The sequence below is a fragment of the Arctopsyche grandis genome, chromosome 12, assembly GCF_051622035.1.
Source record: "Arctopsyche grandis isolate Sample6627 chromosome 12, ASM5162203v2, whole genome shotgun sequence".
In the NCBI taxonomy this organism is placed as follows: Eukaryota; Metazoa; Arthropoda; class Insecta; order Trichoptera; family Hydropsychidae; genus Arctopsyche; species Arctopsyche grandis.
Window position 1 is genome coordinate 684,757 of NC_135366.1, and position 24,726 is coordinate 709,482.

General features: G+C 33.3%; 1 protein-coding gene across 1 annotated transcript; it reads right to left on the reverse strand.

The window, feature by feature from the left end:
* Window positions 1-4,495: 4,495 nt before the first annotated feature.
* LOC143920148 (NFX1-type zinc finger-containing protein 1-like) lies at window positions 4,496-24,127 on the reverse strand. Its single transcript, XM_077442865.1, has 28 exons — window positions 23,853-24,127; window positions 23,555-23,650; window positions 22,163-22,249; window positions 21,814-21,915; window positions 21,646-21,732; window positions 20,841-21,478; window positions 19,512-19,771; window positions 19,228-19,444; window positions 18,882-19,046; window positions 17,856-18,800; window positions 15,628-15,774; window positions 14,804-14,951; window positions 14,649-14,732; window positions 14,123-14,394; window positions 13,905-14,048; window positions 13,571-13,745; window positions 13,364-13,503; window positions 7,664-7,815; window positions 7,411-7,588; window positions 7,213-7,338; window positions 7,035-7,136; window positions 6,794-6,952; window positions 6,493-6,721; window positions 6,250-6,412; window positions 6,056-6,167; window positions 5,764-5,981; window positions 5,396-5,685; window positions 4,496-5,312 (listed from the first exon to the last, which is right to left on the reverse strand). Exons 1-28 carry the CDS (start codon window positions 23,902-23,904, stop codon window positions 4,558-4,560), a joined length of 6,243 nt encoding a protein of 2,080 aa, XP_077298991.1. The 5' UTR covers window positions 23,905-24,127; the 3' UTR covers window positions 4,496-4,557.
* Window positions 24,128-24,726: the final 599 nt, after the last annotated feature.

A 24,726-nucleotide genomic window follows, 5' to 3' on the forward strand; every position in this document is an offset into this window, starting at 1 on the left:
AATATGTACATATGAAAATATATCATATATATTCTTCGATCAAAGCACAATTATCGTGGTTACATGAGAATTTATTTGGCCCACTCATTGAACAAAAACAAAATCTGTTAATGAAACACAAACAGAAGTTGATTTTCGCATTTTTCTTCCCCACTTGTGATATGCCATTTTACTTATTTAAATATAAAATACGCGCGATTTTAAGATTGAGCCTAAACTTGGGTCTTAACTATCAATATTGATATCACGGCTGTCTTAAATGATTAATTATTGCAAAAATAAATTCAAAATTACTATAAATTGCATTTAATTTAGACCAGATCCCGAGGTGATGCTTTTGAAGATTCGTCAACACACTTGTTTTGTTTGTATTCATTCGATTATTAGTATCTATTAGCTATAAGTTAACTACAATTACTTTTAACCTGTCACCATGAAAGCAATCAGAATTGTTAAATATTTTGTAAATTATTGATGTCTTAATGAATTTCAATTATAATGTAATATGTAAGTAAAAACATTACAAATTAGTGAGAATGTATCATTTAAAATAAATTACTAATGCCTGCACAGTTTGAGATGCATTTTGTAAGCATTTTTGCAATGATGAGTAATCGTGTTGGGTACTCCCCGAAGAGAAAATACCAATGCTCATATTTTTTCAGTGTTGTCACTCTTAAAAAAGTTTGGAAAAACCATGGCTGTGTAGTCGCCTCAAAACTTACCGACTTCGACCCTAACTTGAAACGACTTGCAAACGTATAAAATTGTTAATGAAAAAAAAAATAGCAATTTTCAAAATATAATTTTTTCGTCTTTTTTCACATTTTCCAGTCGGCATTTTTTTCATTTCCCTACTACATATGGTAAACGGAACATCTGACACTCGAGTTCTCGTTAGTACAATATTTCTCGTGGGTAGTTTTCGATTGATGGAGTTTTTTGGGTGCCAAATGATCCATGATCGTGACTTGCGCGAGATAGCTTTTTACAAAATAATCACCGAACCACTACATATGTATGTACATATATGGCACCCGTATGTACATATATGGCCAGGTTGGTTTTCAGTGCTCCGGATTATTTAACAATTCAATAAAAGGTACATTTTGAATAACATTAAGAAAAAACAAACAAACTATGCCAATAAAACGATTATTGGCATCCGATCTTTACAAAATATTTAACATTGGTAGTTCGGTAGTGGTAGCTGGTGACTAATGCCAAACATCCGTTATGGAGTTGCGTAAACACTGACCAACAAGGCACAACTCTTTTTAAATACATTCAACTAACAGATACAATCTTACTTCATCCGGATACATACACACACTATCCCACAAATAACTCACAACCATCCACACTAGATCTTGTCCTTGTCAAGAACTGCCCAAAAATATCGACACCAAATGCCCTTCAAACCCTGTCGTCTGATCATCTCCCGATAATCTTCTCAATCGACGGGAAACCCAAGGAAATCATCAAGCATAGTTGGGATTACGGGAGAGCTAACTGGCGAGAGTTCAAGTCGTACATAAATGACCAAACTATTCTAACTTCTACCACACTCACAAACAAAACAGAAATCGACAGCTCCATAATACACCTGACGGAATCAATAACTCGATCCAAACACCTTCACATACCTAAGACACAATACATTGAACACAAACTAGAGATAACTGACTTTGTTGCAAATCTAATTAAAAGTAAAAATAAACTCCGTAAAATTTGGCAAACATCAAAAAATCCAGCATTGAAAACATTAATAAATAAGCTCACATATCAAATTAAAATTAGAATCAAAGAAATCAAAAATGAAGCTTGGTCTAAAAAATTAGAAAAATCAAGCTCAGTTGATGGCTCTCTATGGAAATTAGCTAAAGCGATTCGCAGGACAAAAACTCGATTCCTCCGTTAGATGATGCAGGAATCTCAGTGACGCGTGATTGCGACAAAGCAGAACTATTATCAAAATCTTTCCAAAAACATCACACACTCACACAACATTACAATCACATACCAACGCATAATAAAGTCAACCGGTCCATTAAAATCATCACAAAAACTCCCACTAACAGTAATAAAAATATAAAATTGGTGCATCCGTGTTAAATCCAAAATATAATACGTAGTTTAAAAAATAAAAAGGCACCTGGGCGAGATTTAATAGATAACATCATAATCAAACAACTTCCGTTTAAAGCTTTAGTCTCACTATCTAAAATATTCAACGCGTGTTTACTAACTGGGTATTTCCCAGAATACTGGAAAACAGCCAACGTAATTCCCATACTTAAGCCCGATAAAAGCTCAAAAAACCCGGCCAATTATCGACCCATTAGCTTACCTTGCACGCTTTCGAAAATTCTGGAAAAAATAATCTACACTCGTTTACTTAAAGTCGTAAATAAGAAATTAATAAATGAACAATTTGGATTTCGCACTGGACATTCCACGTCCCAACAACTAACAAGACTAACTGAACACGTGACGAAGAAATTTAATATGAAGAGAAGTACCGGAATGGTATGTCTCGACATAGAAAAGGCCTTCGACACGGTTTGTCAAAATACCAAACTACCTAATTCTCATCATCAAATCGTACCTAACTCGTAGAAAGCTAGAGGTTAGCGTAAATAATGAATTATCGTCTCCAAAAATAGTCACAGCTGGCGTTCCGCAGGGGAGCTTGCTTGTCCCACTCTTGTTCTCCATATATATAAATGAGTCTAGAGGTAGGATAATTACAGTGCTATCAATTGTTCGGCAAACCTTTAACAATGCATTTACAACCTTTGAACAATACACGGCCCCCTCAGGCTCCGGTGACTATAAATGACATACCTATTCCAAAAAACTGTCACATAGCCCTATATGCAGATGATACCGCTTGCTTCACAAGTAGCAAAAAACCAGACACTATTCTTAAAAATCTTGAATTCGCAATTAAAACAATGACTGAACACTTCACTAAGTGGAAAATTCAAATTAATCAAATCAAAACAGACGCCATATTCTTTAGTGTTAGAAAGCATAAGCCAAGTTCAGATCTGAAAATCCCCTCTGGAGAAAGTCTGAAATGGCAGTCAGTAATAAAATATTTAGGAGTAACGTTCGATAAAAGAATGAGATGGGCACCTCACATTGAGGCAGCGAAATGCAAGGCGATGCGGGGTATATCCTCAATATATCCAATATTGAATCGCCATAGTTCTTTATCAGCGCTAAATAAAATAAAATTATATCGCGCGCTCATATTACCATTATTAACCTATGCATCACCTGTATGGAATAACGCCTCAAATACTAACCTTTCCAAGCTCCAAGTAATACAAAATAAATCCCTAAAAATAATTTATAATACACCCATATATACTAACCTGAAAAAACTGCATGCCATATATAATATTCCGTTTGTTACAGACATTACTAACAAACTAACCAGTAGATTCTATGACAGAATCACTAATGACCATACTAACACACTTGTTAAGAGTCTCGGTGATTATAACAAAATGTCTATACCCTTCAGGTATAAACACAGATTACCTAAACACAATCTGCTTTAGGTCATCGACTTTAGAGAGTCTTTAATTAATATTATGTATTAGATGTATTATGAACATTTATAAGGATTGTAAATAGGTCTTTGAGCTCTTTTTCCTATTATGCTTTAGATTAACATTAGAATAATATAATACTGTGATTGCTAACCAAATTAAATTAAATTGTAAAATAGAAAATGATCAGTAGATCAGTAACTATTAAAATAGATATAAGATGTATTGTGAACATAATTTCGTAATAATAAAAAGCATTTAAAAATAAAAACTATAGGGCGGGTAAGGTGTGTTGACCGTATCCTGGCCTATTAAAACACGGTTGTGTTTTGAAGAGTTAAGTTATTGTATGTACGAAGGAGTTATGTATATGTAGGTACATAGTTGCTCACTTTGGAGAAGTGAGCTGGCTGAACTCCAGAGGTGCAGAATGTTCTCAGCGTCAACGTGTCGCCGTTCTGCTTGAATTGGTGTTTGGTATTTCATGTCTGGACGTTGTTGCTTTGCGAAATGAAATCGGCGTTTGGGCGTGGGATTTCGTGCATTTATTCCTACAAAACTTTTTTCAAATTTGAATAAAGCCTATAAAAAGTTATGATTTAAAAAAAAAACAATTAGGGGGAGTACACCTGTTTCAGACCTCCCCCCCCCCAAAAAATGGATAATAATTATAAAAAAATAAAAGACAGTGTATAGTTTTGTGGCTATTAAAAATGTATTAAGTATGATTATCAAATACTTATGTCGATTATTTTTAATATTTACAATTAAAATATTATAATAAAAAGAATTACATGCAGATAATGTTTGCACATACGTTTATTCCATGTAATATTTTGTAAGTTCTAAATTTTATTAATAGGTTTAATAATTATTAAATACATTAATTAAGTAGTAATATGATAAAAAAAATTAAAATAAATTTGCTTGAATTTTGATTTATACTTTGTAAATACATTAATCAAGATGTAATATGAAAAAAAAAAAAAAAGACTTATAAATAGTTATGTAAATTTAAATTAATCATCATTCCCTCATTCGCAATATCAGAATAGGCTGCATGTGTAGCATTGTCCATCTCGGCGGCCAAGCTATTGGTGCTAAGAAGTGCATGGTTTGTACCGCCAATTCCACTGCCGCATTCCGGACATAAACTTTTCTGCATTGCTCCACCACACTCGGTGATACAATACGGATGACCATTCGGACATTTGAACCAATGACCCTGTTTCAATTCCATGGCTTTGACTATCATAGATCTTTCCGCATCTGAAACCTCAACTCTAAAAGTAAGCGATTTGAATAAACCTTTCACCATTACTTCAACATGTTTGTCAAAAGATTTAGTCGAAAATATAATCATGCTCAGATTTGATAAAGTGTCTTTATCTGTATTAGAGTTTGAAAGCCTTTGAGCGACTTCAAATCGGATTATACTCTCCATTCTGGCTAATTCAGTATTGAAATCTTCGATTTGTTGTTGAGTAACCTTAATTTTGCAATTACACAGGACTCTCAAAATAAATTTAAGTTGATTTATTATGAGGTTAGATTCAATCTGCTGCTCTTCTTTCAGAATTATTTCAGATAAACGGTTCAATATAGTTGCTTGTACGATAAAATTCTCAATATCGGGTTTGCTCAGTTGCACAATTTTATTCCGTCGTTTTTTCTTATCTTGTATATCGTTGATATTGGCAATATGCGAATCTTTCTTTATTTTCATCACAACCGTATTCCATTCAGAAACTAAACTCAATAATATCATTAATAAATTAAATAAAATATAATCTTATGTACATATTTACATATGAACTATAATAAAAACCAACCTTTTGCAAATAATTCATTAACTTGCATCTTGGACAATTGATCAATTAGTTTATTCAGGTCCGCAATTAAATTTTTAATTTTTTTTGGATCACCATAAATCTTTTTCTTGGCATTCTGAACGTCATTGAATGCTGTTTTAATAGCTTTGTAATATCTTGGAGTATTCATCACATGTGCGCTACAATGTGGACATCGGGGATAAGCAATTTCTCCAGTTTCCAGAGACTTGATCCAATTATCCATACCATTCACTTCAATGATATGAGGACAATCAATCAGTTTAACGAATCTAAAACGATACATTTTAAAAATTATACTGCCAATATCATAATTGTAATTATGTAAATATGTATGTATATTAATTAACCTTGCATCCTCGTCTTCTTCATTGCCGAAGAAAATCTCTGGCATGTTTTCAGGATTACAAACCCTGCAAATATCTGGACACAATTCACCACACAAACCAAGACATCCATGACCACATTTCAGCTTACGAGGGCAAGGCTCAGAGCACGGTATTCTATCACATATTTCGCTGCATTCTTTAGTGCATTCGCTGTGAACGCAGCGCCGATTGCATTTATGCTAGAATATAATAATAAAAAAACATGTATTAAACCATGCTTTAATAATAAAAAAAATCACATTGGATTACTAACTTTACACGGTTTACAAGGAACACCACAAGTCGACGGACACTTTGAATGACTGCATTTTACACTGCAAGGCTTACGACACATGCTGCAATCTTCCCTACAAGGATCATTACATCTGAAACATTATATAATCCTCTATATACATATAAGCGTTCTTCAGAATGAATATAATGCTAATAAAGAAAATCACTTCATACATATGTCCACAAATGAGGCGGTTTCCACAAGTCTCCGAGCACGGTTGGTGCAAACGGCCCCTGCATTTGCCGCAAGTGCCTTGACAAATATGTTCGCAATCTTTCAGAATTGTACGGCATGGCTCTGTGCAATACTCCATTGTCAATATGTTACCAACGGCTCCTGAATGAAAAAAAATACACTTCGAACCAAAAACATGATGATACGTATGTTATAAAACAAGCAAATATGTAAAACTTCACCCAAGTTAGAATCACAACACGGTATTTTGAAAACGTGTCCACATATGGATTTGTAAGGATTAGGAATTTTTTCAATACACGGTTTAACACTGCATCGTTTCATACACTCATCCCGGCATCTATGTCCACATTTTAGTATACAGTTGCAACGTTTTGAACATATTATTTTTTCCACATCTTCACTGCACTCTATTGGAATAATGTGACCGCAAGATCTTTCCTTTTTTACCTGAACATGAATAGAGAAAAAATTAAAATTTCAATAAGGAAATATCTGCAATATAAATACATATAATATTACCGTCACTCTGCAGTTAGTACAGGGTTCGAAGCACTTATTCTTGCAGAAATGTTTGCATGACATCTTCCTGACACACTTTTTATCACATAATACTGTATTGACATCCATATGGCACGGAACACTATCACTATGCGAACAGTTCATTCTCTTCTTTTTCATCTGTTCAATAAGTAAACATTAGATCAATCACATTACAAACATAATCAACATCTTGAAACATGAGAACCACATATATTAATACCAGAATAGTACAAGGATCGCATTCTTGATGACAAAGCTTTTTACAACGATGTTCTCCAACGCATCCTTTATTATTACGTCCGCATTCAAATTTGCATTCATACTGAAAATCAACAAAAATAAAAAGTCATTTAAAGCATCGATATTGTGTTAAGAATACTGAAAATGATAGCACTGACTTCCAAATGCTCGGGATCGTCATCCTTATGACATAGTTTAGTACAGGCATGTCCACATGGTAATCGATCAATACATTTAATCGAACATTTTGGACTACCTCGGGCAATGTAGCAAAGTAATTTAACCTGCAATTTACATGTTATATTATTATGAGTTGTATTATTACACATTTGAATAGGTTTATCCGCTTTATTTACCTCATGTAAGCACTCGGAGAATGTATGTAACACTTCTATCCGGCATTGAACATTGTCAGGTTTGACACTACACATAATTTTGTTCGTATGCCCACATTCAAAAAGCTTCTCAACTATTTCAGAACATTTGCAAGGTTGACAGCATAAAAGTTTGCATTTATGACCCACAGAACAATCTCTGCAATTAAAAATAAACAATTGACATTGTTTTCAGATCAAATAAGTTTAGAAAGCTCGTTTTATTAATAATAACCTTTGGCATTCTTCATTGCATTCGTATTTTTCGTGCTTCTCCAAGTCAACGTGGCAAAATTGTAGACAATTGTGACCACACTTTAAAAGAACATTGCACCGATTTTGGCAGCCACCTTCGAGAACTTTATCAAAATCTTCAGGCATTTTGATCTGCATTTTACACAAAAAATTTACATTTTATCCACTATTAATATATTATTTCTTGCTTGAAAGCCATTTTAAAAATGTAGTATCTCATGTCACCCATGCTTTTCAATCTGTATTCGGAAATGGTGTTTAAACCAGGCAGTCAATAGCCGAATAGGAAGCGAAATAATTAACAATATCCGTTTAGCTGATGATATGGCAATACTGACTGGGAGTGCCGAAGACCTGCAATCGTTGTTGATCGCAATCGACCAATCAAGTCAAAAATGGAGTCTACCCATTAATATTAAAAATAATAAAGCAATGATTATATGCAAAGAAAAGACAGATCCATTAAACCTGAGTGTGCGCGGACAAATGATTGAACAGGTCAATTTTACAAATAAGTAGAAGGATCGAAATAGCAAGAAATGCCTTCAACAGCATGAAAAGTGTTTTGCTGTCGAAATTTGTCTATGAAATTGCGCTTAAGAATCCTATACTCCTGTGTATGGTCGGTGTAGCTGTACGGATGCGAAACATGGACGCTTTTAGTGGCAAGCCTGAACAGGATAGATTCCTTTGAAATGTGGTGTTACGGGTGGATGTTAACACTTTGACAACGGGGCGTATTCAATATGAATGTGCGCGTGGAGCGGGACGAATTCGCGACTTTTCGCAAAAGACACTTTGTATCCAAAAAAATGGAATAACTTTTTAACTATAGCATATTTCTACGCGAAACTTGGAGAAGTTATAGAATATGATATTATCTAAATTATTAACGTCTAATTTTACAAAAATATTATCTCTTCAGGGGGTGGTTCTGAAACAAATGCACCCTATAAGATTTTATGTGTTAAATATGTATGTATTTTGTTTTTGTAAAATTTAACATCTGTCCCGATGTGACACATATCTACTCAATACAAAAAAAATGGGTTAAAGATTTTACGACTGTCGAAATGATGTACTATGAAAAGATTCGTGTGTTTTCAATGTGGAGCAACTTTAACTAATAAAACATGAGCCGCAGCATGGAGATTGTATACATACACAATATACATATGGAAATGTAATACATATTTTATGTAGTCGTCCAAAGCAGTGATCCACAACCAGTAAGCGCGTTTTATTTTTTACACGATTATACTTTTTCTTTCTATTTCAGTTTCTATCATATAACAATCTTTTTGAATTCAAATTATAAAAATAAAAATATTGTATTACAACGTAGAATATCGGCTTTTATATGTAAAATAAAATTTATATAAAGGTGCTTCCAAAACATTGATAATCGCTTAAATTTACTTGGAACCTATTTTTTTGGAAGGTTATTCTAATTAGAGTCATGAATTTTATGGAGTCGTGAACAGCCGAGAGGCGAGAAACAGTGTTGTGACAAATAAAGTCAAAATCAAAAATGTGTAAATTTCAATATGTATATAAAAAAAACAATTAGTCCCAGCGATTAGCACATATCAGTATTTCGATAATTATGATAAAACAATCCTTTTAAATTTCATTTCCAATAAAACAAACCAATTTTGCAAGTATAAGTGATGAATAAAATTCAAAAAATGATAAAAAATAAGTTCCGCTGGTAATCGACGACAGTAGTATTGTTCAGAATTTAATAAGCAAGGGTGGTGAATGAATAAAAAAAAACACGTTTTTAAAATATGTATAGTACTTAGACAATTTATTTGAAGATTTTATTTATAGAAAGTCATAAAATAAAGAAAACTCAAAAAAAGGTACATTCAACAAAAAAATCAAATTCTTGAATAAATAAGTACATAAATTAAAGAAAATAAAAAAAGTCAGTTGCAAGAATGAAAAATTATTTTGAAATGTACATAAAGTAAAGAAAACTAGAATAATCATACACAAAAATAAAAAAAGTCAAACATATGAATAAAATATTACATAAAACAAAGAAAATTAAAAAAATCAGTTACAAAAATATTTTAAAAAGTACGTATAGTAAAGAAAATTAGAATAATCAAAAATAAATAAAAAAGCCAAACATATGAATAAAAAATAAAATATTACATAAAACAAAGAAAATAAAAAAAAAACAGTTAAAAGAGTCAAAGAAAAAGCACGTAAAATAAAAGAAAACTAAAAAAATCATACACAAATAAAAAAGTCAAGCATGAATAAAAAATAAAATAAAATATTACATAAAACAAAGAAAATTGAAAATGTCACGGGTACATAAAACAATAAAAAATCAATACACGAGGCAAAAAGGAAGAAAACTAATATTTATTTTTTAAATGGTAATCTTTAAAACACTTCTCCATGTGGAGTGGCACTTTACAGGTCTCACACATATAACTTGTCTCTTTCCGTAATTTATATTTTATATTCTTCTCACAATTTTACCACCTTCACGCATATGAACAGGTTGATGTTCGATTGTTTTTGAAAGTCTATGGGCTGGATCAAAATGAGCAGCAACATGTGTTGATGTTGACGGCTCATTTATATTTAATACTACTATTTTAGGTTCAATCCACGATTTTGCAAGTTCAACCATATAGTCGTGGAATTTTAGTTTTTTATTTGGGTTCAGATTTTGATAAACCTTAAATGAGTTTAAAATAGCACAGTGTAATAAATAGAATGTCACTCTTTTTGTCCACTTCATTGTTTTACGGAAAATGGGGTAATACGAAAGGTACTGATCGGCTAAATCTACTCCACTCATATACATGTTGTAATCTATAATACTCTTTGGTTTTATTATAGGAGTATTTGTCCTATAACTGATTTTCCCGGTCTCGGTCAGTGCCGAATTATGTATTGTGGAAATCCTCTTTATTTCCTTTTTTTTGTAATTTTTCCATTTCTCAAGTAAAATTTCTCCTTTTCGTTGAAACGCAACTTGGTCTATTTCGAGTCGAACACATTCTAATTTTTTCTGCTATCAAATTCGTAGCGAGTTGTACACTGTTATAAAAATTATCGGTGTACAAATGGTGCCACTTGTTGGCAAAAGGCGTCATCAAATTCATTACCGTTGTCTGTATGTCACTGCCTCTGCCACAGTATAACTGGAAATTTGAAATGTACCCTGTCTTTGCCTCACAAACCATTCTATTCAAAATACCGTATTTAATGATCTTCGCTGGATTGTAGACCCGGTATTTGAACCTTCCCCTCCAAGGTATCATTCCTTCATCCAGTGATAGATTTTTGGAAGGCTCATAGATCGACCGAAATTTTTCGAGGAAGTAGTCGATGATTTTTTGGACTTTAAATAGCTTTGGTGCGTCGTCTGGCATATTACTGTTATCCGAGAAATGCAGAAAGGTCAGTATTTGCATAAATCTATCTCTTGCCATAGTTTTCCTGAATATTGGCGTTTCAATGTATGGGTTGGTGGACCAATAACTTGAAATAGAGTTCTTTCTAACAAGGCCCATAATTAAAATCAACGCCAGCATCTTCTTAATTTCTTCTACTGTTACGTCGATCCATTTCTTTCCATGCTCTGGAATTTTATATTTATATCCATTCGTTGCATGATACCTATTTGTTTCTCGTACAATATCCTCCAATAAGTCATCACCAATATATAAGGCCGTGACTTCTTCAATGTTATCAGGATTTTGGGGGAAAATTTTTACTCCGGGATTTCCCTCAAATGCCTCATTATCTCGAACGGGATCCATTTGAGACCAATCCACGGTAATTTCATCTTCCGAGTCACTTGATGACATATGCATTATGCGTGGGCCACCTCGATTTGAAATAAAATCAGAATCAGAATCATCACTCTCGTCATCATCAATATCTGATTGACGGTCTTCATATACTTCATTTATAAAAGTATCATCCATTTTGGCGTTTGAAATAAAATAAAATTTAACAGCAAAAAGCTTCACAAAAATTGCACGACACTCGCGAGAACAAAATAAAATTTGTCCTTTCCCGGCGACTTTCAGCAGATAACTGACGAAATAAATAAACGACCGAAAAAATGAAATAGTTTATGAAAGCAACCGAATATAAAAGAAACTGATTTTTTTTGAAAATTCTTTGTTTAATAAATGTCGGGAAATACACTTTCACACAATAAGATTGAGTGACGAAAGGTTCATAAAATAATAAAACTGAATCTTCCGTCGTTTACTGATGGCGGCAACTTAAATGCGTGCATACAAAAAAAACTTTCTATTGAAGAAACTGCTCTCAAACAGAAAATAAAACGTCATTGGCAAAAACCAATAAAAATAATGAAGCGAGAAGATTTTGTTTGTACCCAATTTTGTCGATGCTTACCTTTTTTCTTAGTAAAATTTCCCCGAAAGTATCGAACCCATGCATTTGTCACGATTTGCCTTTGATAAAAAAAAAGCCGCCGCTGTACTTGTGACGCTCTTTAGGCCCATAATTTATGGGGGTAATAGAGAAGTTTGGAAAGCAAAATGGAGTGTTAGTGTGTTGATAAAACATTATTTTTGCGTAATTATTAACGGAAAAATATATGTTTGCGTTCCACGAGTTGCGAATCACTTGCAATTCGCCTAAGCATTGCGCGTATATTCAAGGTTGTGATATGATACTCCGACAGCGGTGATATTTTAATTAAATAAAAATACAATGAGAATTTTGTATGAGATCATGTATGTAATTACTAAGAATCAATTGAAATCAATAAAAATCAATGAAAATTTAAAATAAACCAAAATCTATAGCACAAGTTCTTAAAAAATTAAACGTTTTCTTTTTGTTCGATATGTCGGTGAAATTTAAAAAATATGATCATTTTTTTTCGAAATAATATTGTATAAACCCCAATTGAGACATCGATATTATGATATTATGGCGCGTATATGTGTGGGATCCCATCTCAAAGTGCGCAGTATCGACGACGTGGAATCCACGTTCCCCGGCACAGCGCAAGGTTTACCGAGGACGTGGATTCCGCGTTCCCCGTCGTTAACGAGTTAAGATCTCATGGATGGACCATGCAAGGAACAAAACGCTCCTCCAGCTTCTTCATAAAAAGAGAGAGCTTCTTGACACGATAAAGTGCCGTAAGATGGAATATTTTGGCCACGTTATTTGCGGTCTCAAATATTGCCTTCTACAAACAATCATAGAGGGGAAAATAGAAGGTAATCGGTGGCTTGGGGGAAAGAAGCTCTCTCTTGACTACGGAACATCAGGTCATGGATGAGACTCGAAAAATTGTATCGGCTTGTCCATGATAGGGCGGAATCCACACCGGCCATAAACGATGTCTGTCCATGGTCAGTGCCAGTACCAGTAATTTATTAGATAATTTACTTGTCCATTTTAGGACTATTTTCCAGTTCATCGGTAAGCCGTAATACGACTCCCTAGCGCTGAGCACATCTGAGTGATATTATCTTCAAAAATTGCCTTAGTGGCGTAATGCTATACTATGTATTTATTTAATTTGATTTTATTTAGCTTGTGAATAATTAATTTTAAATCAAAATCTTCAGGATACTAACTGTCGAGTCGTTTCAGTTAACGTTACGATGGTGATCTATTAATAATGGCACATTCTGATAATATGGAAAAGCCATACCTCTGTTATAATGTTATGGTTTTGACACTGTAGTGGGATTGACAACCCTATAGAATCATGCTCTATTAAAGTTGTGTTGATTTTCTTCCACAATTCACTTGCATTGACGAGATTATTCATATTTCCAATGATGAAAAATCCTAAAAAAAAAAAGCATATGAAAATACCATTTTACAAATGCAGACAAGTTTTTTAATTTTCGAATACCTTCTTTTGCCCTAGACAGAGCTACACAAACACGATTGGGAATATTAAGAAAGCCAACATTGTTATCTAAATTGCTTCTAACCAAAGTTAGCAGTATGATTTTACATTCTTCTCCTTGATAATTATCCAATATGCACATACGAACATCTTCAATCAATTTAATTTTTTTTTTCAGCTAAAAAAATTCACAACAAATCATATGAATATCTGGCGATACATACATAAAAATCTGCATTTACTACTTTTAGCAATCGATATTGTATATTTAAATTGATTATTAAATGATATTGTCGGTTTCAATTTTAACCCAAAATGTATAGATTTTTTATCTCACCCCTCGAAGATGAAACATTTGACCTGAATAGGCACTTAAAATAGTGATATCACGAGGATGATATCCTTGTTGAATCAAATATACTGCTAAACGCAAAATGAACTCTGCCTCATGTGCATTCTTGTGACTTGAAAGGTCGTCATCCTGCAAATTTCAGTGAAATAAAAGAACACTTATATACATATGAATATGTATGTCCACATGTTAAAATAATATACCTTAACTTCTGGAAATTCATGGGTAATAAAAAATAGATTCTTTGCGACCCCCTTAACATTGGGATAGTTCAAAACGGATGGATGATTTTCCAAAACAGGATATATTGATGGTGTAATCAAACTGGCAATTTCAGGTCGCATTCGATGTTGCACTCCCAACTGGCAGATATTTTTTCCATTTTTGAACATACGTTCAAAGAGAGATATCTCTAGGTTGAATTTACGTCCAAGTTGATAAGAAGCGGTCGTGGGTCGCAGCTGTTGGTGATCACCTGATAATGATCACAAAATATACATATGTAACTGTTTCCACCTCACGAAAGGAAAATTGTATTGGTAAATATCTTATATAATACATATATGAAATTGTAAGTATAATTATATATTTATAATTATGTAACTTATATTATTTACTATTTGGAGTAAATTGAAAGAGACTGTTTTCGAGAAAAAATACTATTTTAGTAAAATTAGACGTGTACATTTAATGCAAGACTTATATGGAATTATAAAAGATGCATCTCACCAATCATAATAACGTGTTTGCAATTTTCGTTCAAGTTTACTACAATATGTGACTCAAGAACTTCGGCTGCTTCCTCAATTACAACTAAAATAAAATTTATTCCATTTAGCAACAAAAAATGGCATTGTATAGTATGAATAGATCGCTATATCAACCTATCGACGGAGACAAAGAACAAAGCAAAGGTCTCAGACGAGCGGCCGCAGTCGTCGTCAATCCAATCACGTGTGCCTTTTTCAATATCTGAATATCGCTCATTGTGTTAAAGTCATCATACAATGCGTAAAACGTGTGGTATTTTTCCTACAAATTCAAATATATGTATATTATAATAAGAAAAAATGTGGAAACCATCGATAGCTATGGTAGACCTGCTCCTGGACTCTTTCCAATGTAATAAACTAATCACTCGAGGACAATGATGTACAACTAATCTTTATTCAATGGATATCCTACTATAAGCGAAATAGCAAAATCTTGGTCGAAAGTAAAACCAATAACACTAATTTGATTATGGAGAAAGACTCTTCTTAATGTGGAAATAGATTTAGTGGTTAGATCGCGATTCAAATGATCCGAAATTTTAGTGGAGAGTGATGCAGATATCATTTCTATTGTCAACTCAAACAATAGAAACCATATAAAAAATTGATAGTTCGGATTATACGTGTTTTTCAATTATCCAGTCTCGTACTCCGCAGTATTAGGCCGGATACTCGAGAGTACGCTAGGATCAGGTCTTGTATTAAATATGAACTGGTAAGTCACAAACTATAAATTAGTCGAGAATAAACAATCTACATACATACGTATATGGAAAACAATCGCTTAAATACATAATACATAATACTAAATAATTTAGAAATAAAATTAATATAAAAACACATAATTTGAAAATAAACTACACTTTTTGAAATTGCCAAATACAAAAGTTTAATAATACTTTAATATATAATAAAATATAGTGTTGAATGTATACCCGTAATTTCAAAGTCAAATTGAAAAATATATTTTTCAACTCTGCACACCAGTATCTATATAATTGCCAACGTTGATTCAAGTTTAAAGATTTAGGAGAGAGGTGAGAGAAGTCTTTCATTTCATCTTTATCATATGTAAGCTGGTTCTGAAACCAAATAGCAATTAGTTGTAAATACATTATACTCATAATCATGCTATTAGTGACCCTCGTATTGTTAAGGGTGTCTCAATTAGGGTTCTCAATCGAATATTCGAATTATCTGCTCGATTTTCAGCTATACGAATATTCAAATTATCTATCGAACATTCGTTTATATTATTTCGAATGAAATTCGAAAAATATCCTGCAGTCAGGAAGTCGTTTTTTCCTTTTAATATACTAGAGCGAACGTGCCAATAATCCATGGTCCTTTTCCATGCACCTTTATATTGTTTTGGATTTTTTTTTTATCATTATTTATTATCCATTTTCTAATAGTTGACTGACAAACAGTAGCAAATATAGCTAGAAAGTATCGAAAGCGAATTTTTTTATATTTGTTGAAAGTCACTTGTATATCCGCTTTAAATTGCTTTGATTTTCTCATAAATTTGGAAAAAAACGGCTTTTTAATATCAAAAAGTATGCAAAATATAATAATAAATTTGGCATTATCCCTTTGACTTCCTCACTAATCAGTAACTCACACAGTATAATTATGTTATGCATATTTTGTAAAATTCAAAAGATTAAAAGATTATAAAAATAATTAATGATTGATTAAACTAATTATCTTCTTCTTCTTGTTAATGCCTTGTCCGCATCCGGACGTTGGCGACCACCTCGTCGATTATTTGAAGATATCCCCATCGGTCTTCAGCGGCTCGGAACAGCTCCTCGGCGCTCATATCGGTCCACATGCGCATGTTTCGAAGCTAAGATTACTTTTTCCTGCCAATCCATTTTTTTCCTTATATTTTCCCCCATGGTTATCAAACGGAGACATTCATATTTTGGACCCCGTATCATGTGTCCGAGGTACTCCATCTTTCTCCGCTTGATGACAGAAACAAGTTCCCTGCCTCTCCCCATCATGCCGAGGACAGCTTCGTTTGATATCTTTTTGGTCCACGAAATCTTCAACATACGCCTGTAGACCCACATCTCAAAAGCTTCGATGCGGCTGATCATCTTGGTCTTCAGAGTCCACGTATCACATCCGTGTAGTAATACTGTCCAGACGAAGCTCTTCGCGAATCTCAACCGCGTTTGAAGATTGAGATGCTTGTTTGTAAGCGCCGCCTTCAGTTTTTTACAAATGCTGTTCTAGCCATCTCGATACGGATTCTTAGATCTTCATCTGGGTCCATCTCATCATTCAGCCAGGTACCCAGGTATTTGAATCTTTTTACTCTTTCTATCACCTCTCCATCCAACGTTAGATCACCGGTGTCTGTTTTCATTCTACCTACTATCATAAATTTTGTCTTCTTTAGATGTATGCGCAGACCTCTTCGATTACTTTCTAGATGTACACGGTCTAGAGATCTTTGCAGGTCTGCTAAATTTTCAGCAACTAGTGCCGTGTCATCAGCATATCTTATATTGGTGATCGTCTCGCCACCCACCTTGATGCCCTCAGCCTCTTGGAGAGCATCGTGGAAGATGGATTCCGTGTAGGTGTTAGGATGTATCCTTGCCTGACGCCCCATTCTATAGGAATCTCATCAGTGAATTGGTCATCGACACGTACTACTGCAGTCTGATTCCAATAAATATTTCGTAGCAATCTGACATCTGTCATCCAGGCCAATATTTTTTAAAGTTTCCATCAGGCAAGCGTGTTGGACACGGTCAAAGGTCTTTTCAAAGTCTATAGAGCAGATGTACACAGGTTTACGGACTTCTCTGCATCTTCGGAGTAGTGTTTTCATGCAGAAAAGGGCCTCTCGGGTACCCAAGCCTTGTCTGCACCCAAACTGATCTGTGCTAATCGCCTCTTCACACTGTGGTGTTATAATTATAATCAACTAATAATTATTTTAATTAAATAATATTTTACTGATAACTTATTTACACTAATTGTTTAAATAAATCAATACTGAGAGCTGTAAAAAAATGACGAACATTCGAGTATTTCATCAATTTTTATTCCGTATTCGAATATTCGATAACTACGAATAATTGAGAACCCCAGTGACACTGTAACGTAAACATTTTAATTTTTTAAATCATGTACAAATCACCTGCAAGCAAAATAACTGACATAAAATGTAGTTGCGATTACTATTCAATTTCTGTTTTTCATCATTCTTCAATTTGTCATTTTCGATTTTTTTATCAATTTTATAAATTTCTTTGGCAAATGAATACATCGAAATTTTTTCATACTTCACTCTCACTTGAGGAGTTTGATTGTCTTCAAAATCTTCAGCTAACATATTTCGCATGCCATCAAATTCTAGACAATCGTTGTGTTTTGAATGTTTGACTGCAATAACATCTTGATAACATTGGAATACATCTTTGTTAAGATACTTCCATATTTCCAGTCGGTTATCGCTCATCAAAAGCCAATTTGCAAGACGCGATTTGAAATCTTTGCTTTCAAAAGAACGTAGATAATCGTTTATATTATTATTAGGCAAATATTCATTCAACAGATTCAAATCGACTATGCCATCATTGGCTTCAATGTGCAAAATTGCATTCTGCACCTTATTCATCAAGTCGATAACTTCTAACAGATTGCGAGCGTGAGGATTTGCACGACCATACTGTCTACGTAGATTATGCAGATTATAGTTTTTGGCCAACTGTTCATTTTTAGATTGGCCACCGATTCTCACTACTTTTTTATTGGTCGGTAATATACCACAGAGAAACTGGTCCAGCGCGTGATTTGTAAAACAGATCACTAGCAACGGTTTCTCGGATGATGGTACGTTCTCCAATAGTGTGTTGACTATTTTAAGGCCTATGAATGTTTTACCAGTCCCTGGCGGACCTTGAATCGTGACAAATTCTCTGGATAAAGCCATGCGGTAAGTATTATACTGATAATCGTCCAAACCGAGCTGAACAGCTGATGGCCAGCCTAAGTTGTTGATTATATCCACATTTAAATCTTTGATTAATTCACCATGTATTTTGTATCCACCATCAACGTGCCGTGGAACTGTTTCCAGCATCTGCACATTAATTAATTAATAAATCAATAAATCAAACAATGAATAAAAATATTTATATACTTTCAGTTCTTTAAAACAAACCTGCATATATACGATGTAATCTTTCAGTGGAAAATTGTCGTTGATTAGTTGTAGAGCTTCCAATACAGGCCCATATTGTGAGAAGAAAACATCACTTTCAAACATTACATATGTTCCAGTGAAAAGGTCGCCGGTGATATCTTCATTTTTCAAGTCGACAATTATCTTAAAAAATGCACGATTACGTACTTAGATTTAATACCAATCCAGTAAAAATAGTAATATTTATGTTTAAATTTTTAAAATTGTCCAAGTCAGATTGTGGCAAAATGTAGGAATCATGTTTTTTTTTAACAACAACACAGCCTTAATGAATTAAATAATGAAATAAATTATAAATTCTCACCATGCCTCGAGACAGTAAGACTTCAGAGCTCTCGACAATTGTGCCGAAGAAGCACGTCTTAAATTTGTCTTTCGTAAAACACAACAGTGATCCGAACAAAAATCTCTTATAAAAAGCTTTCGGATTCTTGCGACGACTATTTTCATCAAAAGCCACCAATAAACCGGCACGCTTATTGGAAATGGCAAAATACTTGAATTTTGCTTCGCGGTAGAATCTAAAAACGAAAAATTTAAGATCCATTCAAAATATAACACAAGAATTAGATATTTACTAAAAACAACCTTCCCCCGTTGTATTTCCTCTGTGTAGGTTCATATATGAACCTCATTATGGCTTCCCTCATAGGACGAATGAAGTCCTCCCTCATTAAACGAAATTGAACATCTAAGTAATGATCGACACTGTTATATGCCCCATTAATTATATTCGGACGTAGAAAAACGTGGTTTTTCGTACTAATTTCAGTTACATCGGGACAGATTCGGCTTTTTCTAAAATCGTTGGGCACTTCTAAATCTTCATCAGCTCCCTTTCGAGAATGCTTAAACAAAAAATATATATATTAAAACACATTGCATAATCCATATATTAATATATGTATATTTAATTCCTTAAATGTACATACATATATACATATGTAAGTGCTAGATATATTATGACAATGGTTTAAAATTGAGAAAGTAAGATAATGTTACTTTGTTAAAATTGAAATTGGTCGGAAATTTTAACCTTAGGAAGCTTTGAAAGTTAGCGTGGATGGTTTTAAATATCTTGGGTGCTATCTGGGTGAAACGTGTGGAAAGTGGAAAGGAAATTCACGTTAGAGTGGAACAAGCAAGAGCTGCATACATTCTTGAAAATGAAAAAAGTCCTAACCACACGTGATCTCAGTATAGCACTCCAACTGAGACTTCTACGATGCTACGTTTTCTGTATGGGACAGAAGCATGGACCCTGACGGATGCCACATGCAAGAAACTAGAGGCATTTGAGATTTGGACATACAGAAGGATGCTGAGAATCTCATGGATGGCACGTCGTACCAATGCCGAGGTGCTTGCCCTGATGGGAAAACATGTCGAAGTGTGAAAAGGCGTAAATTGGAGTACTTCGGCCATGTGATGCGGAACGAAAAATACGATCTCCTGCGCCTAAAAATCCAGGGGAAAATCGTAGGCCAACGCAGTCGGGGCAGGTAAAAAACATCATGGCTAAAGAATCTTCGGCAGTGGAACGACCTCAGCACCCGAGCATTATTCCGAGCAGCAAAGGACAAAATAAGAATGGGACATCTAGTTGCCGGCACATGAAGAAGAAGAATACTTACTTATTATAATAACAGTCTAATTTAATGTTTGTTTGACTTTATTTCAAATAAAACTTGATTGAATCATTACCTATATTTATTTTAAAATATACAGATGCAAAAGTCTAATTATCTCGAAACAGGCCACTGTCATTATAAACAGATCATACATACAAAACTGATCAATAGACAATGTAATAGAGATGTCCCAATTATACAATTGTGTAGTTCAAAATTAGACTGTGGCGACTCTCCTGCATTTCAAAAACACTAATCAAAAATAATAAATTAAAAAGAAAATCACCAATTTTTCAGCAAACTCTTCCTTTATTGGAATCAGTCGCATTTGAATGTTGGCTAACGTCTGCAGCAGTTCTTCTTGATAATTCACTTTATGTCGATCTTTTAAATTTTGTAAAGTGATTTTACTGAAGTCGATCAACTTTGACAATATGCCCAAAGCCAAGTCCGGCGTCGAACTGATGACGCAATCGTAAAATGCGAAGACGTTTTTCCAAAAATCATCACAATCGTCCCAAAACAATTTATTTTGCATCTTCATATCCGTCGTAGCATAAGGTAAGTTCAATATATATTTCTCAAACGTATTCAAAAAGTTCGACTCACACAACTTAGTCATAATGTTCGTTTTCGATTCGTCAAACATAACTCCACACACCTTAGATATGCATTTCATAAAAAGGACAATATTATCCGGCTTTATCTCCTTCGTCAACGTGTTGTCGAACTTCCTATTCTGTTGGCTGAACACCATAAGAATTTCTGATCCATCCTTAGAAGACATATCAAGGAGCTGCTTGAATCCGAATACCACATGACTCATATCCATATTGTTGGAGCCGCCTTTGTTATTTTGATGATTGGACTGAAATTTACGATGCTTTGTTGGAGCGATCATAGGACCTTTTTCTTTTGTGACAACTAAAATAAATAATAAAATATATAAGTTAGTCACACTTGGAGATAACATTCATAAAGTCTAACTTAGTTATGATTCAAAACAGACCAACTGCATACTCTGTTAAGATTAATATGATTGCATAGCAAAATATATCAGCAAAATTATAAGAATTTAAATATAATCTAACTTGGAGAGTGATTAGAAGAATTTTGGTTTCTATGCAATAAGCCACCACGGCTGTTTCCTCTTGAAAAATCAGAGTCATTCCTTTTCCCTACAAAATATATAAACATATATTATTTAATTGAATGAGCTTCCGAACTAAATTAAATATTATTTGCAACAAAAATCTCACCTGGTGGATGCTGATGGTGATTATTGTGCTGATGGGATGAACTAGCACTTTGTATTTGATTTTCCAAAGTTGTATTCGGTCTTCCTAAGTTGAAAGGCATTCCTATTACGCAAAAAATTGTACATTAAATTTCAAGCAAACACACATACATATGTACATACAAATTATATGTGTAAAATTGACATTCTATATTATAACATGATAACTTTCATCCACCTGAATAGCTACTAAAACATCAAATTCATGATATGAATTACTACAGGTATTCAAGTTTGAACTCCAAACAAATCGAATCATCGAGCTATCCAGACAATCACTCTATAAAATTAAATATAAAATTTAAGCTAACTTGGAGAGTGATTAGAAGAATGTTGGTTTCTATGCAATAAGCCACCACGTCTGTTTCCTCTTGAGAATCCAAAGTCACTCCTTTTCCCTGCAAAATATATATTTATTTTTTATTTTTAAATGCTTTTTATTATTACGAAATTATGTTCACAATACATCTTATATATATTTTAATAGCTACTGATCTACTGATCATTTTCTATTTTACAATTTAATTTAATTTGGTTAGTAATCATAGTATTATATTATTCTAATGTTAATGTACAGCATAATAGGAAAAAGAGTTCAAAAACCTATTTACAATTCTTATAAATGCTCATAATACATCTAATACATAATATTAATTAAAGACTCTCTAAAGTCGATGACCTAAAGCAGATTGTGTTTAGGTAATCTGTGTTTATACCTGAAGGGTATAGACATTTTGTTGTAATCACCGAGACTCTTCACAAGTGTGTTAGTATGGTTATTAGTGATTCTGTCATAGAATCTACTGGTTAGTTTGTTAATAATGTCTGTAACAAACGGATAATATATAAACATTAGGTATCGCACGGATAGAAGGAAATTTTATTTTAACGTTAACATATTTATACATGAAAGAGAGCAAAAAAATATATTCAAATAATACATTCCTTGTTTTTTTTTTTATAAAAATAAGCAAAAATCATCATTATATTAATTCTTTACAAATTTGCTATTCACTGATGGAGTAAGCATATTGCACAATATATTATAATATTTACATATGTTTGCATGTTTATTAACTGTGTCTACTCAAATAACCATGATTGGTGACAATCATAAATTAGCAAATACATACATTAATATAAATATTATATAGTATATACAGTAACAAAAGACACAGAGAGATCCCTGTATTGGTTTGATCCTATTGAGATTTAATAAACAATACCAAACAATTTTTTAAATCTAAATTATAAAAGGGGTATTTTGAACTGTTAATATTTGGTATAATTTAATATAATATTTTCTTTCATATTTCTGAATAGTTGAATTTTTTTAATACATAATTGAGACATTTTCCATCAAATTTATAGGGATTTGAAATCTTTACGCTTGTTAATATTGTCTCTAATGTCCGTAATTAGAAACAGACATAGTCATGTAGAAACACAAGGTCTCCAATATCCATACATCGGGTATTGGTATATGATTGTAGTTTCGAATTACTAAAGTGTACATTAGTAATTCAATATTCGCATACATTGATAAGCAAAAATAAATAAATACGACTTAAATGCAAAGTTGGAGTTCGAATCGCACATTTTAACGACTCTGACTCCATGGGTCCCCTCTCTGTTAATGTACAGAATTACAAACATAGATCATCTCTTATTATATCCTTAAAATATTGAAAACAACGACCGACCTGGGTGAGCGTTGGTTGTTGGTTGATTCCCACGTGATGATCCAGCATTGGCATCAAGGTTTTTTGCTTTCGGATATCCACCAGAGTCATTCAAATCTACGAAAATATAAAGAGCAGTGTTTAAGATCTCGGAGACCTTTTCATATTATTTGAACCTAGATTTTTTAGATGGAACTAATCCACTTGAAAAGTATATGTAGTTTATTTTATCCATTAATTTGTTTGCTACTACGCACATATTAAATTAGATGAATTTAATTATTTTGAATATATGGAAGTCAATTTGAATGGAACAAACCTAATGTTCGGAGACGACGATTTTCTCGGCCTGGGCCAGGTTCATCCTCCATGGTCGGAAACGTGCACCAACTGGTTGGATAAAGCTGTTGAAATTCTGGTGTTCAATAGCAGTACCGGCTTCTAAAATCCCGAACAATCGGTGCAATACTACAGTGCTACTCAAATAGTGGTACGCATACGTAAACAGACCGGACAAGAGGGGGGGGTTCCAGTCGGTGATATTTTGGAATTCCACAAAATCAAATTATTTTTCAGAATAGTAATGCTTCTTGTGACTATGTAAATATGTGGTTCGGTGATTAAAACCCAAAAATGCAATCAATCGAAAACTACCCACGCGAAATATTGCACTAACAAGAACTCGAGTGCCAGATTTATTTATTACAATCAATGTACACTCGTCATTACAGATCGCTCCAATGTGACGAGTATACGATAAAGGTCAGAATACAATAATACATAGAATATAATAATTAATCAAGTACCGAATCAAGTACAATAAATAATCAAGTACAATCAGAATACATAGAATATAATAATTAATCAAGTACAGAAATAATAATCATAGAGACATCAATGGATTATTTTTAGATTTTGTGCACAATTATTAATACAATTTGTATACACACAATAAACACGAAATTATAGAGACGTCTATAGATTTCAGACTACTGTGCATAATTTCTACAAATTATACACACAGACTTGTGACAACAGAAAATGATCTATTACCAATTTTCAGGAACCGTTTCAACAATGATCAGATAAAATTGGCAAACTCTGATAGAGAAACGATCGATTTGGAGTCACAAAACCCCCAAATCTAACCAGCAGTTTATTTTTATTTTTAATTTTAGATTAAATTATTTTTA

Excerpts from the sequence above, each read along its gene's own strand:
- LOC143920148 (XM_077442865.1), bottom strand. The coding sequence starts at position 23,904 with ATGGAGGATGAACCTGGCCCAGGCCGAGAAAATCGTCGTCTCCGAACA. Across the intron at positions 18,801-18,881 it reads ATTACATCGTATATATGCAG|ATGCTGGAAACAGTTCCACG; the intron begins GTTTGTTTTAAA and ends ATTAATGTGCAG. Across the intron at positions 5,982-6,055 it reads TTCCTTGTAAACCGTGTAAA|CATAAATGCAATCGGCGCTG; the intron begins GTTAGTAATCCA and ends ATTATATTCTAG.